Here is an 11710-nt window from a genome sequence, read left to right as displayed (position 1 = left end):
TGGTAACTGTGCAGTGTGATCATCTATTGCTGCCCTGGCAGGTAACCTCACAACTTCAGTGGCTAAAACAACAGTCTCCTGGACGGGGGTTTGGGAGCAATGTGTCTGGGTGGGTCTGGCCCAGGGCGTTGCAACAGCGTGGTCAGGACACAGAACAGGCTACACCTTGGAAGCTCAGCTGGGGCTACAGGAGCCACGTGCTGGCTGTATCCTCTGTGGCTGTGGGTGGGGGGCCAGGGCTCCTTGCAGTGGGCCTCTCCAGGGTGCTGTGGAGGCTTCCTCACCACATTGCTGCTGGCTCCCTAGGGAGAGTCAGGAGGAAACCAGTCCTCTTACAACCTGACCTCAGAAGTCTTTGCCACTGTCTCCTTCATATCCTAAGTCCAGCCTTCCCCTGCCCCGTTTGCCAGTACTGGGGATTGAACCTAGGGGAGCTTTACCATTGAGCTATATCCCAGACCTTTTAATTTTTTAATTTTGAGACACATTCTAAGTTGCTTAGGTCCTGCCTCACTAAGTTGCTGAGGCTGGCCTTGAACTTGCAGTTCTCCTGCCTCAGCTTGCTGAGCCACTGGGATTACAGTTGGGTGCAGTTTTGGTTTTGGGTTTTTTTTTTTTTTTTTTTTTGTAGTACTGGGGATAGAACCTAGAGCCTCATGCATGCTGAGCTAGTGCTCTACCACTGAGCTACTCTTAGCTTTTGCGCTGTTGTGACTAAAGGACCCAACCAGAACCACTGAAAGGAAGGAAAGCTTTATTTGAGGGCTCACGGTTTCAGAGGTCTTAGTCCATAGACCATTCCTCAAGGCTTGAGGTGAGGAAGAACATCATGACAGTGTGTGGTGGAGGGAAGCAGCTCACATGGTGGTCAGGAAGAAGAGAGGCTCCATTCTCTGGATATAAGATGCATACACTGTAGTGAGGCCCCCAAAGAGCCACCTCCTCCAGCCACATCCCACCTGCCTCCAACTACAACTCAGTTTATCCCATCAGGGAATAATTTACTAATTATAACGCAATCATTTCTCACACAAACCATAACAGCCACATCCCCAGCCCTTTCTGAGACCGTCTTGTGAAGTTGCCCAGGCTGGTCTCAAACTTGGGATTCTGCTGTCTTGGCCTCCCCAGTCACTGAGATGACAGGCGTGTACCACCACACCCAGGAACGTGTCCTGTGTCTAGTTCTCACTGAGCAATGTCCTGGGGTCTGTCCACAGGGCAGCAGCTTCACATGGCTGAGTGCTGCTCCCGGGGTGGGTGGACAGGGGCTGTCCCTGCCTCCCGGCTGTGGGAGACTCATGGACCAGCTCATCTGAACCTCTGCCTTCAGCGTCTAGGTGTGCCTGGGAGTGAGCTGCCAGGTTTCGCACTCCTCCCAGCCAAGCACAGGGTTCTGATGGCTCTGCTTTCTCACCAGCTCATCGGTTTCATGTGTTCCAGCATGGGTTCCAGTCCACCCTCTACTCACCCTGACCCAGCCCTGGAGGGGCAACTTGACAGAAGTGTCCCCCCCACACTACAGGGTTCATCCTATCCGTCTCACTAGGTGCTGTACTGGGTCTGCAAGAGCCTAGCTCAGAGTTCATGGCACTGGCCCTCTCCAGCTCACAACACTTGCCATGACACTGGGCCTCTGGGTCTTGTGGCACCAACCAGCTGCAGAGCATCTCAGGAGACAGCTGGTCCCAAAGAACCCCCCACATTCCCAGGGGTGGGAAGAAAAACCATCTGCCCCAGGGCAAGGGATGCTGTGGGTAGAGGAGAGGAGACTGTGGTGCCAGTCCCCATCGTCACCCTTCCCACACTGTACCACCCACATCTGTCCAGTTACAGCTTTTTCAGTACTTGCATGGACAGCAGAATGATGCCCCACAAATGGTCCCAACCCCAGGACCTGTGGACACGGCACCTTCCATGGCAAAGGGGACTTTGCAAAAGGGGTTAAGGACCTGGAGATGGGAGATTGACCTGGATTATTCGTGAATAAAATTTATAGGAGGCCACTGGTTTAGACTGCACTCCTGCACACTCTAGGCCCAGCAGTTCAGTCTAAAACAGTCACTGAACGCTAATGATTCACGGCCACAAAGCCAAAACTAAATTGATCTTCCAAGAGGTCAAGAGAGAGAACAGCCAAAGCTTCAAGCAAGGCGATATTACTAGCTGGCATGTCAAGTCTGAAATGACCAGTTTTCTTGTTTAAGCTTTCGTCAGCCCTTTCCCGCCTACAGCGCCAACCTCTGCTCAACCCTGGGATCACTTGTTTTACAGAAATGAGGTGTTGCCCACTTCTAGAATCTCATGAAGCCAGTTAAGATCTTTAAGCTAAGTGTGTTGTAAATTCATCTTTTGAGCTTTGGGTGGACCCAACAACACCATCTGGCTCTTTAAAACCAAGGGACCTTCTCCAGGTGGCTGTAGACTAGCTGCAGAGAAGGACAGGCAGTTCATTTTCAGACACCTGCCCCTGGGCAGGCGTGCTGTGCAAGGCTGCAATGAGGGACCCAGGCACAGCTACCCATTTCATTTCCTATCCCTCTGGTTGGGGTGGGGAAGGGGTGACAGGAGACGATTCAACGGGAAGGTCCTGGAGCTCTAGGGCGAGATGACTGGACCAGGTGGAGGGGAAAGCGGGCGCTCAGAGGCGTATGGGGTGGTGGGACCTCGGGGTGTACTCAGTGGTGCAGTCCGTGGGTCAGATCCCCAGCACCGCGAAAAAGTGTCGGCGGGACTTGGGGTCCACCACCTGGGACGTGGATGCTCGTGAAGAAGCTGGAGGAAGGCCAGGCGGGAGATGCTCCGAGAAACGGGACAAGCATGCCACCGCAGCTCCTCAGCCGGCCGCACTACCGGAACGGCCAAGGCGCTCAGAACTCGGAACAGGAGTCCGACGAGCGCTCGCGCACACCAGGCCCCGCCCCCGGCCGTGCGCCGATCGGACTCGCCGCCACGGGGCGGGGCCTGCGCCGCGGCTGCGCAGTCGGGCCCCGCGCGCAGGCGGGTGGGCGGAGCGGCCCCCCGAGCGGGGGCTGGCGAGCGCGGGGAGGGGGCCGAGAGGGCGGCAAAGCCGGCGCGCGCCCGGCTGGGGGCGGAGGGCGGGGGCCTGCGGGCCGGAACAGCCGCGGCAAGTGCCGGCGAAGGAAGCAGCTGAGGCGGCGGCGAGCGGGGGTCGCGGCGGCGGCGGCGGCGGCGGGCCCGGAGGCGGGCCGAGGAGCCGGGCGCGATGGAGCGGAAGAGGTGGGAGTGCCCGGCGCTCCCGCAGGGCTGGGAGAGGGAAGAAGTGCCCAGAAGGTCGGGGCTGTCGGCCGGCCACAGGGATGTCTTTTACTATAGGTGAATGAGCGCGCCGGCCGCGCAGGGCCCCAACGGGCGCCTCCCAGCGGTCTCTGCGGCGGCCTAGGCGCCCCTGCCCCGGGCCGCGGCCTGGGCCGCGCGCGTGCGTGCGTCATGCGTGCGAGCGTGCGTCGAGCGTGTGTGCCCGCCCGCCTGGCGCACGGTGGCCTAGTGCGCGTGCGTGCCCGCGGGTGCGCGGCCCAGTGCGCCTGCGCTGTCTGGCGCGAGACCGCATGGCCCTGTGGCAGCCAGCGACTGAGGCCTTTGTGCTGGCTGCCGCGGGGAACGTGCGAGCTAGGCGAGGGGCGCCCGGCAGCGGCCAGACGCGCTGGGAGGCGGGCGGGGTGGGGGCTGGGCTTTTCCTCTGGCCCTCGTGGGTGTTCCCCGGGCCGTGCGGAGCTCGAGGCGGGTGGTCAAGTCGGGGTTTCGGGGAGCAGTGCCCGTTGCGGGGGGCTGGAACTAACCTGCTTGAACATGCAAAATCCTGGGCCCATCTCAAGTCCGAGGAGTGAGTTCCCTAGAGTGTCTGGGACCCTCTTTTGGGGGGACCCCCACCTTTGGGAATGTTTAAGGCCACTCCCCCTCACGGGTCGTGTACCTCCAGGCATGAGACCTGTGACTGCTCCTTCGGACCCTTCAAGACTAGTGCGTTGATGCTTCTGGTGGTCAGTGTTTTGAGAGCCCTCTCCCCTAATTTGGAAGGAGAGGCTGGTCTTGGCTTTGGAAAGGCAGCGGGGACGGACCCCTTTGGTGAAACAAAAAATTTGTCACCTGCTGTTTTTAATCTCCCTGATTTTGAAAGATAACCTTTTTCTTTCTTTCTGGTGCTGGGGCTCCCACATACTTGGCAAACTCTGTTATCACTGAGCTACATTCCCAGGCTGGAAGATGCCCTTTGATTCTTCATCACTTTTAATTGCTCCTTTCTCGTGTTTCAGTGTGTTGGGGTGCCCGCCACCTGCAGAGTGCCAGCTGGGGTGCTGGGGGTGCACTGAGACTGCTTGGGTGAGCAGGTGTGGAGCCAGGAGAGCCAGCACCTATTCAGCTGAGCACTGTGGTTGTCTCTGGTTCTTTGCTGTCTGCTCTTTGGGCTATAGAGTAAGGGGTGGCTTGCGTTTGGAAGTTTGGTGACAGGATCAGGACAAGCTCAGGTTCTGAGTTCAAAAATGTGTAGGGACAGCAAAGGGAGGTGCGACTTGCAACCCCTGAATGTGTAGACGTTGGTAATGGAGCTACAAGCAGTCCTCCTGAGGACACTGTTTTCCATTGCTGCCCTTGTCTAGCTGTGACTTTGCTCCCTTCTGAGCTCTTTAGAAAGCTGACATTCCTGGGGTTCTGGTTTGAGGGCCCATGAGGAGGCCTCAGGCCAGGGTCCTCCCGAGCCATTTCCAAGAACACTGGTACTCTGGTCTGTGTCTGCCTCTGTGGTCCTTTGCTTAGTGCTCAGTTAACACCTCTGCAGCACATGCTGGGCTCTGGGCCTGGCTGCTTAGCTGGCATGGACAGTGGGTCCACCCCTCCTGGTGTCAGGGCACCAGCCACCATCCCACGTGCTGAGCTGCAGGGATCTACAGGGTACTGGGGAAGCCCTGCAGGGCCCCTCTGAGGAAAGGACAGGGAAGCAGGAGGCCCCTGGGCAAAGGCCCCTGGAGGCTGGCTGCAGCTCCAGAGCTGAACCAAGGTCAGGCTGGCCAGTGTCCTGAGACTGATCACATCACACCTTTCGCATTCCCATCTACTCTGGAGCTTCTCAGAGCTCAGCCGAGGGGTCCCCTCTGAGGCCCCAGCCCCAGATATAGGGGTCTAGCTGTAGGAAGTGAAGCTGAATGGTGCAGAGCTGCCCTCCGAGGTGCAGGTGTGTTCCTTGCCCTGGACTTCAGTCTTGGTGCTTGGCCTGTCTGCTCCCTCCAGGCCTGGCATAGGAGAGCTCACGCCTCTGTGCTCATTTTTATGCCCTGTGTCTGGTTTTATTAAATGTGTTCATTTTTCTTTCAATAAAATACCAGGGATATCTTTCTGTGTCAATACAGATCTCCATAATCTTTTTAAAAAATGTAATGCAATTCATATTCCCTAAGTTATTCCTATGACCTGTACAGTGTGTGGTTTTAGTACATTCAGAGTTGGGCAGCTTCCATGCTCCTCAGCACCTTGTGAGAAGCCCGGTGCCCGTTCTTCACTCCCTATTCTCCTAGCTCCTGGCCACCACGAGGCTGTCTTGTGTTCATTTTTTAAAAGCAGCTTTACTGAGCTATGGTTCAGGGGCTGCACGTTTTGTCCACTGTGTGTTAATGGTGTTCTAGTTTGTTCACGTTTCAGGTGTGTGTAACTACAATCAGACTCAGTTCTAGAATTTTCATCACTCCCAAAGGAAACCTCTGATCATCATAACTCTTGCTGCGCTGTGTCCCACCAAACCAAGCCCTTTAAGCAACCACTGAGTCTTAAGTTCTGTGTCTCTGATTTTCTGTTCCTGGCCTCTCGAAGGTCGGGCACCTGGAGGGAAAGGACTGTGGGCAGGTGTTTCCTGGGATTGCTTCCTTCTTCCCTGTGGCTGAATCTGGAAACAGAGTCAGGGCCTCAGCTTCTGTGTACAGCCTGGGCATGTGCGCTCAGTTTTTACATCAGCCCAGAGCGTAATCGCAGACGTGAATCTCTGGAGTCCTCTATGCCCCGTGAGTGCACAGTGCACCTTCCCAGGATCTGGGCTGGGGCGGCTGTGCCAAGGAGCCGCTGAGTCTCCATATGTGATTGCAGAGTTGGGTCTCCTCCTGGCTGGAATGGACCATGAGCCATCCTGTTTTTCTCACATTTGCCCAGGGCCAGGTCAGAATCCTGTCCTTAGAGGTTTCCAGGAGAGAAGGGTGCAGTTGAGCCATCACTAATATCAGCTGCTCCCCTGCACGCTGCAAGTGCACACATGTACACACACAGGAGATTCAACCTTGGGCGCTCTACCACTGAGCTACATCCCCAGGCCCATTTTTATTTAATTAATTAATTTTTTTTTTTTTTCCACAAGATTTCAAAAAGTTGCTGAGACTGGCCTCAAACTTTTTCTCCTCCTGAAGAAAGGTTTTTTTTCCTCCTCCTCTTAGGGCTGGGGATAGAACCCAGGGCCTGATGCATACTAGGCAGACACTTCACCCCTGAGCCACATCCCAGCCCTCAGACGGTTATGAAAGTGACTGTACTGAGTTCGTACAAGTGATGTGCTTAACTGTCTGGCCTAGTGAGCACCACGCAAGTGCTGCTAACTTTAGTGAGTTTTGGGGATACCACGTACCCTCACACCCATGTACTTCCGGTACAGTTCATTGGTGTTGCTCACAACGTTGTGCAGCCACTCGCATTATCTAGCAACACTGCCATCACCCCAAAAGGAAGCCTGCCTCCTCAGTGGTCACCCAGCCCTTGGCACCCATGCAGTCACATCACCTCCTGACTCCCCTGTTCTGGATGTTCCCTGTCACTGGAGTTAAACACTGTGTGGCCTTGTATGTCTGGTTCTCGCTGAGTACAGGGTCCTCTGACCATCCACGCTGCAGGTGTGTCCATTCATCCATTCGTGTACACCTGGCTGTCCTGCCTTTGGGCATTTAGTCATGCTGCTGTGAGCATTCATGAACAGATCTCTATGTGAACACGTTTTCACGCTGGGTCTGGGAGTGGAGTGGCCAGGTCATTTGAGTAGCAGCCAGGCTGTCCATCCTTTCTGCTCCGTGTTACACCCCCCTGCTGGGTGTGCCGCCCTGCACCAGGTGTTGTGTAGGATGGCCTCAGGTGGCATGCAAAGCACTCAGATCGTGGTGCATGCTTGTGATTCCAGCCACTCGGGAGGCTGAGGCAGGAGGATCCTGCAAGTTCGAAGCAGCCTCAGCAACTTGGAGCCTGTCTCAAAATAAAGGGTTGGGGGCATAGCTCAGAGGAAGAGCACCGCCTGGGTTCAGTCCACAGTGCTGCAGAATGACAGCACAATAGCTGGACAGCCCTCAGATGGGTGTTCCTGGAGGGAGCTGGACGCCTGGCAAGCACATTCAGGGTCCAGGGTTCTGGCCCCAGTCCTGACAGGAGACCCTGAACAGCCTCCCCCAGGTAACCACCCGAAGGAACCAGCTCCTAGGGCTGTCCCTCAACCTGCTCTCCTTGGGTCCTTTCCCAACAATGCCATCTAGTTCTGGCCTTGTGAACCACACTGCAGTAGGTCTTGGTGTCTTCCGCTTTGGGGTTGGGAGGTCTCCAGGGGGTTTCCCGGTGGTCTGGCTGGGTCTGGAGGGCCCAGAGGCCCGCGCCGACCCGCCTCTGCCCGCAGCCCCAGTGGGAAGAAGTTCCGCAGCAAGCCGCAGTTGGCGCGCTACCTGGGGGGCTCCATGGATCTGAGCACCTTTGACTTCCGCACCGGCAAGATGCTGATGAGCAAGATGAATAAGAGCCGCCAGCGTGTGCGCTATGACTCCTCCAACCAGGTCAAGGTGAGCCTTGGGAGGGGCGGCGCTATCCCGCAGGTGCGTGGTGGGGGCGCGTGCTGCTGGGAGCAGCCAGCCACATGGTGCCGATGCGGCCTCTGTGGCCCCTGGAGTTAGGGCTGCCCACCCAGCTGGCCCGCACAGGGCATGGGCCTGGTACCTCCACTGCGGGCAGCACATGGGCCCCAGCTGTGGTGCCCGGCTGGAGTGCCTTGTCCTTGCAGGGCAAGCCTGACCTGAACACGGCGCTTCCAGTGCGGCAGACAGCATCCATCTTTAAGCAGCCGGTGACCAAGATCACCAACCACCCCAGCAACAAGGTGAAGAGCGACCCCCAGAAGGCTGCGGACCAGCCGCGGCAGGTGAGCCCCAGGAGGCCTTCTTTTCAGCCCCCTTCCCACTTTTAAAAGGAGGCTTCCTGGGGAGAGTGGCACTGCCTCCCGGGAGCCTTGCTCTGCAGGACCCAGGTTCTGTGGGAACAGGATGTGGGCACCCAGCAGGCAGAGCCCCGGCCCCTGCCCAGGCTTCCTACCTGTGGCCTTCCCATCCAGTCCTCCGTTCTTAAGTAGGTGGCTCAGTTTGTGAGTACATGTTGTAAACACGCTGGTTGGTGGGGCTGGGGTGTGGGTCAGTGGCAGAGCTGGCTCAGCATGCTCTAGGACCTGGCTTCGATTTGCAGCACTGCAAAAGAAAAAAATGCTACATAAACGGCTTTCAAATGTGCTTTAAAAAAAAAAAAAAAAACAGAACTGAGCTGGGCGAGCGGAGCGAGGTGGGCGTGGTGGTGCATGTCTATCATCCCAGTGACTAACTGGGGAGGCCAAGGCAGGAGGGTCTCAAGTTCAAGGCCAGCCTCAGTAATTTAGTGAGGCCCTAAGCAACTTAGGGAGGGAAGGCCCAGAGGCCTGTACCTACTCAAAATTTAAAAAATAAAAGGCTGGGAATGTGGCTCACTGGCTAGCACCCTGGGTTCTGTCCCTCGTCCAAAGAAAACAGGACCGAGCTGGGTGCCTCAGCACATGTCTGCAATCCCAGCCCCTTGGGAGGCTGAGAGAGGAGGGTGCTATTTCAAGGCAGTTTAGCAAGACCCTGTCTGAAAACAAAAGATGTAACAGAGGTTGGAGGTGTAACTCCGTGGTGGAGTGCCTCTGAGGTCGACCCCCAGAAAAGCAACAACAAAAAAGGAAACCATTTCTATTTTGAATACTTACTCACAAACGCCCATTGGATGCGGGTGGCAGATGCCTGGAGCAGAGAGGGGAGAGACAGGGCCCAGCATCATGAGGAGCCCTGCCTGGCTTGGTGGCCCTGGCACTGGGGAAGTGTACCTCCCCCGTGGCCTGGCTGACTTGTGCTGTCCTGTCTGCCTGGCCAGCTCTTCTGGGAGAAGAAGCTGAGCGGCCTGAGTGCCTTTGACATCGCAGAGGAGCTTGTCAGAACCATGGACCTGCCCAAAGGCCTGCAAGGTGAGCAGCGCCCAGCCCCGCCCCTCACGAGGCCCTGGAGACATGCAGGCAGACCGTGGGTACGCGGGTGCCTTCAGGTGGCAAGAGCTTGCCGAGGGCTGGGTGTGGCCAGTGGCAGCGCCCTTGCCTGCCATGCACAAGACCCTGGGGTCCAGCCCCGCCCCACAAGCAAGACTGAGAGACGCGAGGATGTCTGATTGACTTCTGTGCTTGGGCGTTGCCGGCAGGCCACTCGGCAGAGTGCTAGGCTCGTGCCATTCCTGTTGTGCAGTCACGGCGCACCCGTGCGGAAGTCTGGGGGGAAGCCACAGCTCAGGAAAAGGCAGCAGCCCTAAGACCCCCACCCTGCCCGGGCTCTTGCTGCTCTGCCTGCTAGGGGTGGGCCCTGGCTGCACCGATGAGACTCTGCTGTCGGCCATCGCCAGCGCCCTGCACACCAGCACCATGCCCATCACAGGGCAGCTCTCAGCCGCCGTGGAGAAGAACCCTGGTGTGTGGCTGAACACCACGCAGCCCCTGTGCAAAGCGTTCATGGTGACCGACGAGGACATCAGGTAGCTGATGGCCCTTGTTCCCTACCTCCCTCTGCACCTGCTTCTCAGGAGCCAGTGCCCCCAGCACCTGTGCACTTCCAGTCTCCCCAAAGCTTAGACACTTCTGCCAACACTGCCACCGCAGGGCACGGGGTGTTGGTGTCCTCGGGCGGGCCAGGCCAGGCCAGGCAGGTGCCCAGTATGGGAGGGAGCTGACTTGGCTCCTGTGCAGGAGCTGGCTGCTGGCTGCACGGCCGCACTGTCAGAAGCAAAGCATGGGCAGAGACCGGGCAGTTGCCGGGAATTGGACCCTGCCTGAGCCCCGCCCGGGGGCCAGGGGCGCTGGCTTGACACTTGGGAGTCCTCTTTTCTTTCCAAACCCTTGGAGTGACTGCAGAGGGAACGCAAAGCCTTGGGCAGTGAGGAGGAGACCGCAGTGGGGGGCAGCACTGCCGACGGTGCTGGTGCTCACGCTGGTCAGACGGGGCTGCAGGCTGCAGGGCAGTGGGGGCAGCAGCCCTGAGGAGGCAGGCTGGCGGGACCATGGCAGGACCAGGCCAGCAGCGGGGGCAGGGACCCAGCTCCTGTGGGCAGGGCGCCCTGTGCACAGCCTGCAGGGCAAGAGGCGGGCGGTGGGCGCCACCGCCTTCCCTGGCCAGCGTCGCGTCCCCAGGAAGCAGGAGGAGCTTGTGCAGCAGGTGCGGAAGCGGCTGGAGGAGGCACTGATGGCCGACATGCTGGCCCACGTGGAGGAGCTGGCCCGTGAGGGCGAGGCGCCCCTGGACAAGGCCTGCCTGGACGAGGAGGAGGAGGACGAGGACGAGGACGAGGAGCCCGAGCCGGACCAGGAGCTGGAGCGCGTCTAGAGCAGGTGCTGGGCTCACCTCCACTGCAGCCCAGGGCCTGGGACCCACGGCCATATGCTGGCTGGCAGGTGGGGGTCGCAGGAAGCACCCCCGTCCTGGTGTGCAGGTGGCGGCTGGGACAGGGCGGCTTCCCAGGAGCCCCGGCACCCTGCTGGGAGGGCGCCTCACAAGAGCTACTCCATCACCTGCTGACCTCGTCCCCTCCCCGTCCTTTGCAGACGCCCTGCCTGAGAGCCCTGTGCTGCATGGCCACCTACAGACTTGGCCCTGGGCCACACTGGGGACCAGGCTCAGCAAGGAGGCCCAGTCTGGGAGGAGGGCAGCCATCCCCGCCTGGGCCTCGAGAGGGGGCGGCTGGAGGACGGCCCTGCCTGGGGGACCCTCCACGCGGCTTTTCTTTTCGGGCCTGGGTCCCAGAAGTGCAGCCCACACTGGGCCCTGCCTGGGGGAGGCCCCCGGTGTGAACTCAGAACGGGGTGCCCGGCCTGGAGGCCAGCTCATCCCTGGGGCTCTGAGTGCCTCCGCGGGAGCGATGCCAGCAGGCCGCCCGCACTCGGTGCCCGGGAGCTGGTCACGTGAGGCTTCTCAGTTGCCATGTCTCCAGGAGCTGGGAGATGTTCCCAAACAGTGTCACTCCCCGTCAGTGCTGCGTGAGGAGCGCTGCTCTGGGCCAGCAGGTCAGCCCTTGGGACAGTATCGGGACAGCCCTGCGCTGCCACCCAGCTGGGCAGAGCTGGCAACCCCAGGGAAGACGTCCAGGAGCCAGCAGCCACCTAGGAGGTCACTTCCCTCAATAAATGGATGATACAAATGGGGCTGGAACTTGGCTGTTTGACCCTTTGTTTGGACACCAGCAGAGGTGACAGGTGGCCGCTTCCTTCTGACACCTGACTGCCTGCAGCTCTGCCCTGCCTTGGTGCAGGTGCTCGGCAGGACCCCTGGGCCACACCCAGGTTCCTCTGCCTTACAGGGTAGAACTGCCCTCCGGGGGTGGTGCCCTGAGCCACGGGACAGGCGGGGGCCCTCCAGGGTGGCATCTCTGG

General features: G+C 58.9%; 1 protein-coding gene across 4 annotated transcripts; it reads left to right on the top strand.

Annotated features, from left to right (window-relative positions):
- The first annotated feature begins 3055 nt into the window (after window positions 1-3055).
- Mbd3 (methyl-CpG binding domain protein 3) lies at window positions 3056-11489 on the top strand. Of its 4 annotated transcripts, none has more exons than XR_007105925.1 (7): window positions 3056-3336; window positions 7649-7808; window positions 8027-8164; window positions 9178-9268; window positions 9645-9822; window positions 10475-10735; window positions 10886-11489. XR_007105925.1 is itself a non-coding variant. In XM_047531967.1 (7 exons), the coding sequence occupies exons 1-6, from the start codon at window positions 3227-3229 to the stop codon at window positions 10665-10667; spliced, it is 870 nt and encodes a 289-aa protein (XP_047387923.1). In that variant the 5' UTR covers window positions 3063-3226; the 3' UTR covers window positions 10668-10672; window positions 10886-11489. The 4 variants fall into 4 exon arrangements, 3 of the variants coding, with proteins under 3 accessions (XP_047387923.1, XP_047387924.1, XP_047387925.1); XM_047531967.1 differs by having other exon boundaries at window positions 3063-3336; window positions 10475-10672; XM_047531968.1 differs by having other exon boundaries at window positions 3068-3240; window positions 10475-10672.
- The last annotated feature ends 221 nt before the right edge of the window (window positions 11490-11710 follow it).

Source organism: Sciurus carolinensis, chromosome 17, assembly GCF_902686445.1.
Source record: "Sciurus carolinensis chromosome 17, mSciCar1.2, whole genome shotgun sequence".
Lineage (NCBI taxonomy): Eukaryota > Metazoa > Chordata > Mammalia > Rodentia > Sciuridae > Sciurus > Sciurus carolinensis.
Note: the sequence above shows the minus strand (reverse complement) of the source record. Positions and strands in the feature narration are given on the sequence as shown.

Excerpts from the sequence above, each read along its gene's own strand:
- Mbd3 (XM_047531967.1), top strand. The coding sequence starts at position 3,227 with ATGGAGCGGAAGAGGTGGGAGTGCCCGGCGCTCCCGCAGGGCTGGGAG. Across the intron at positions 7,809-8,026 it reads ACTCCTCCAACCAGGTCAAG|GGCAAGCCTGACCTGAACAC; the intron begins GTGAGCCTTGGG and ends TTGTCCTTGCAG. Across the intron at positions 8,165-9,177 it reads CTGCGGACCAGCCGCGGCAG|CTCTTCTGGGAGAAGAAGCT; the intron begins GTGAGCCCCAGG and ends CTGCCTGGCCAG.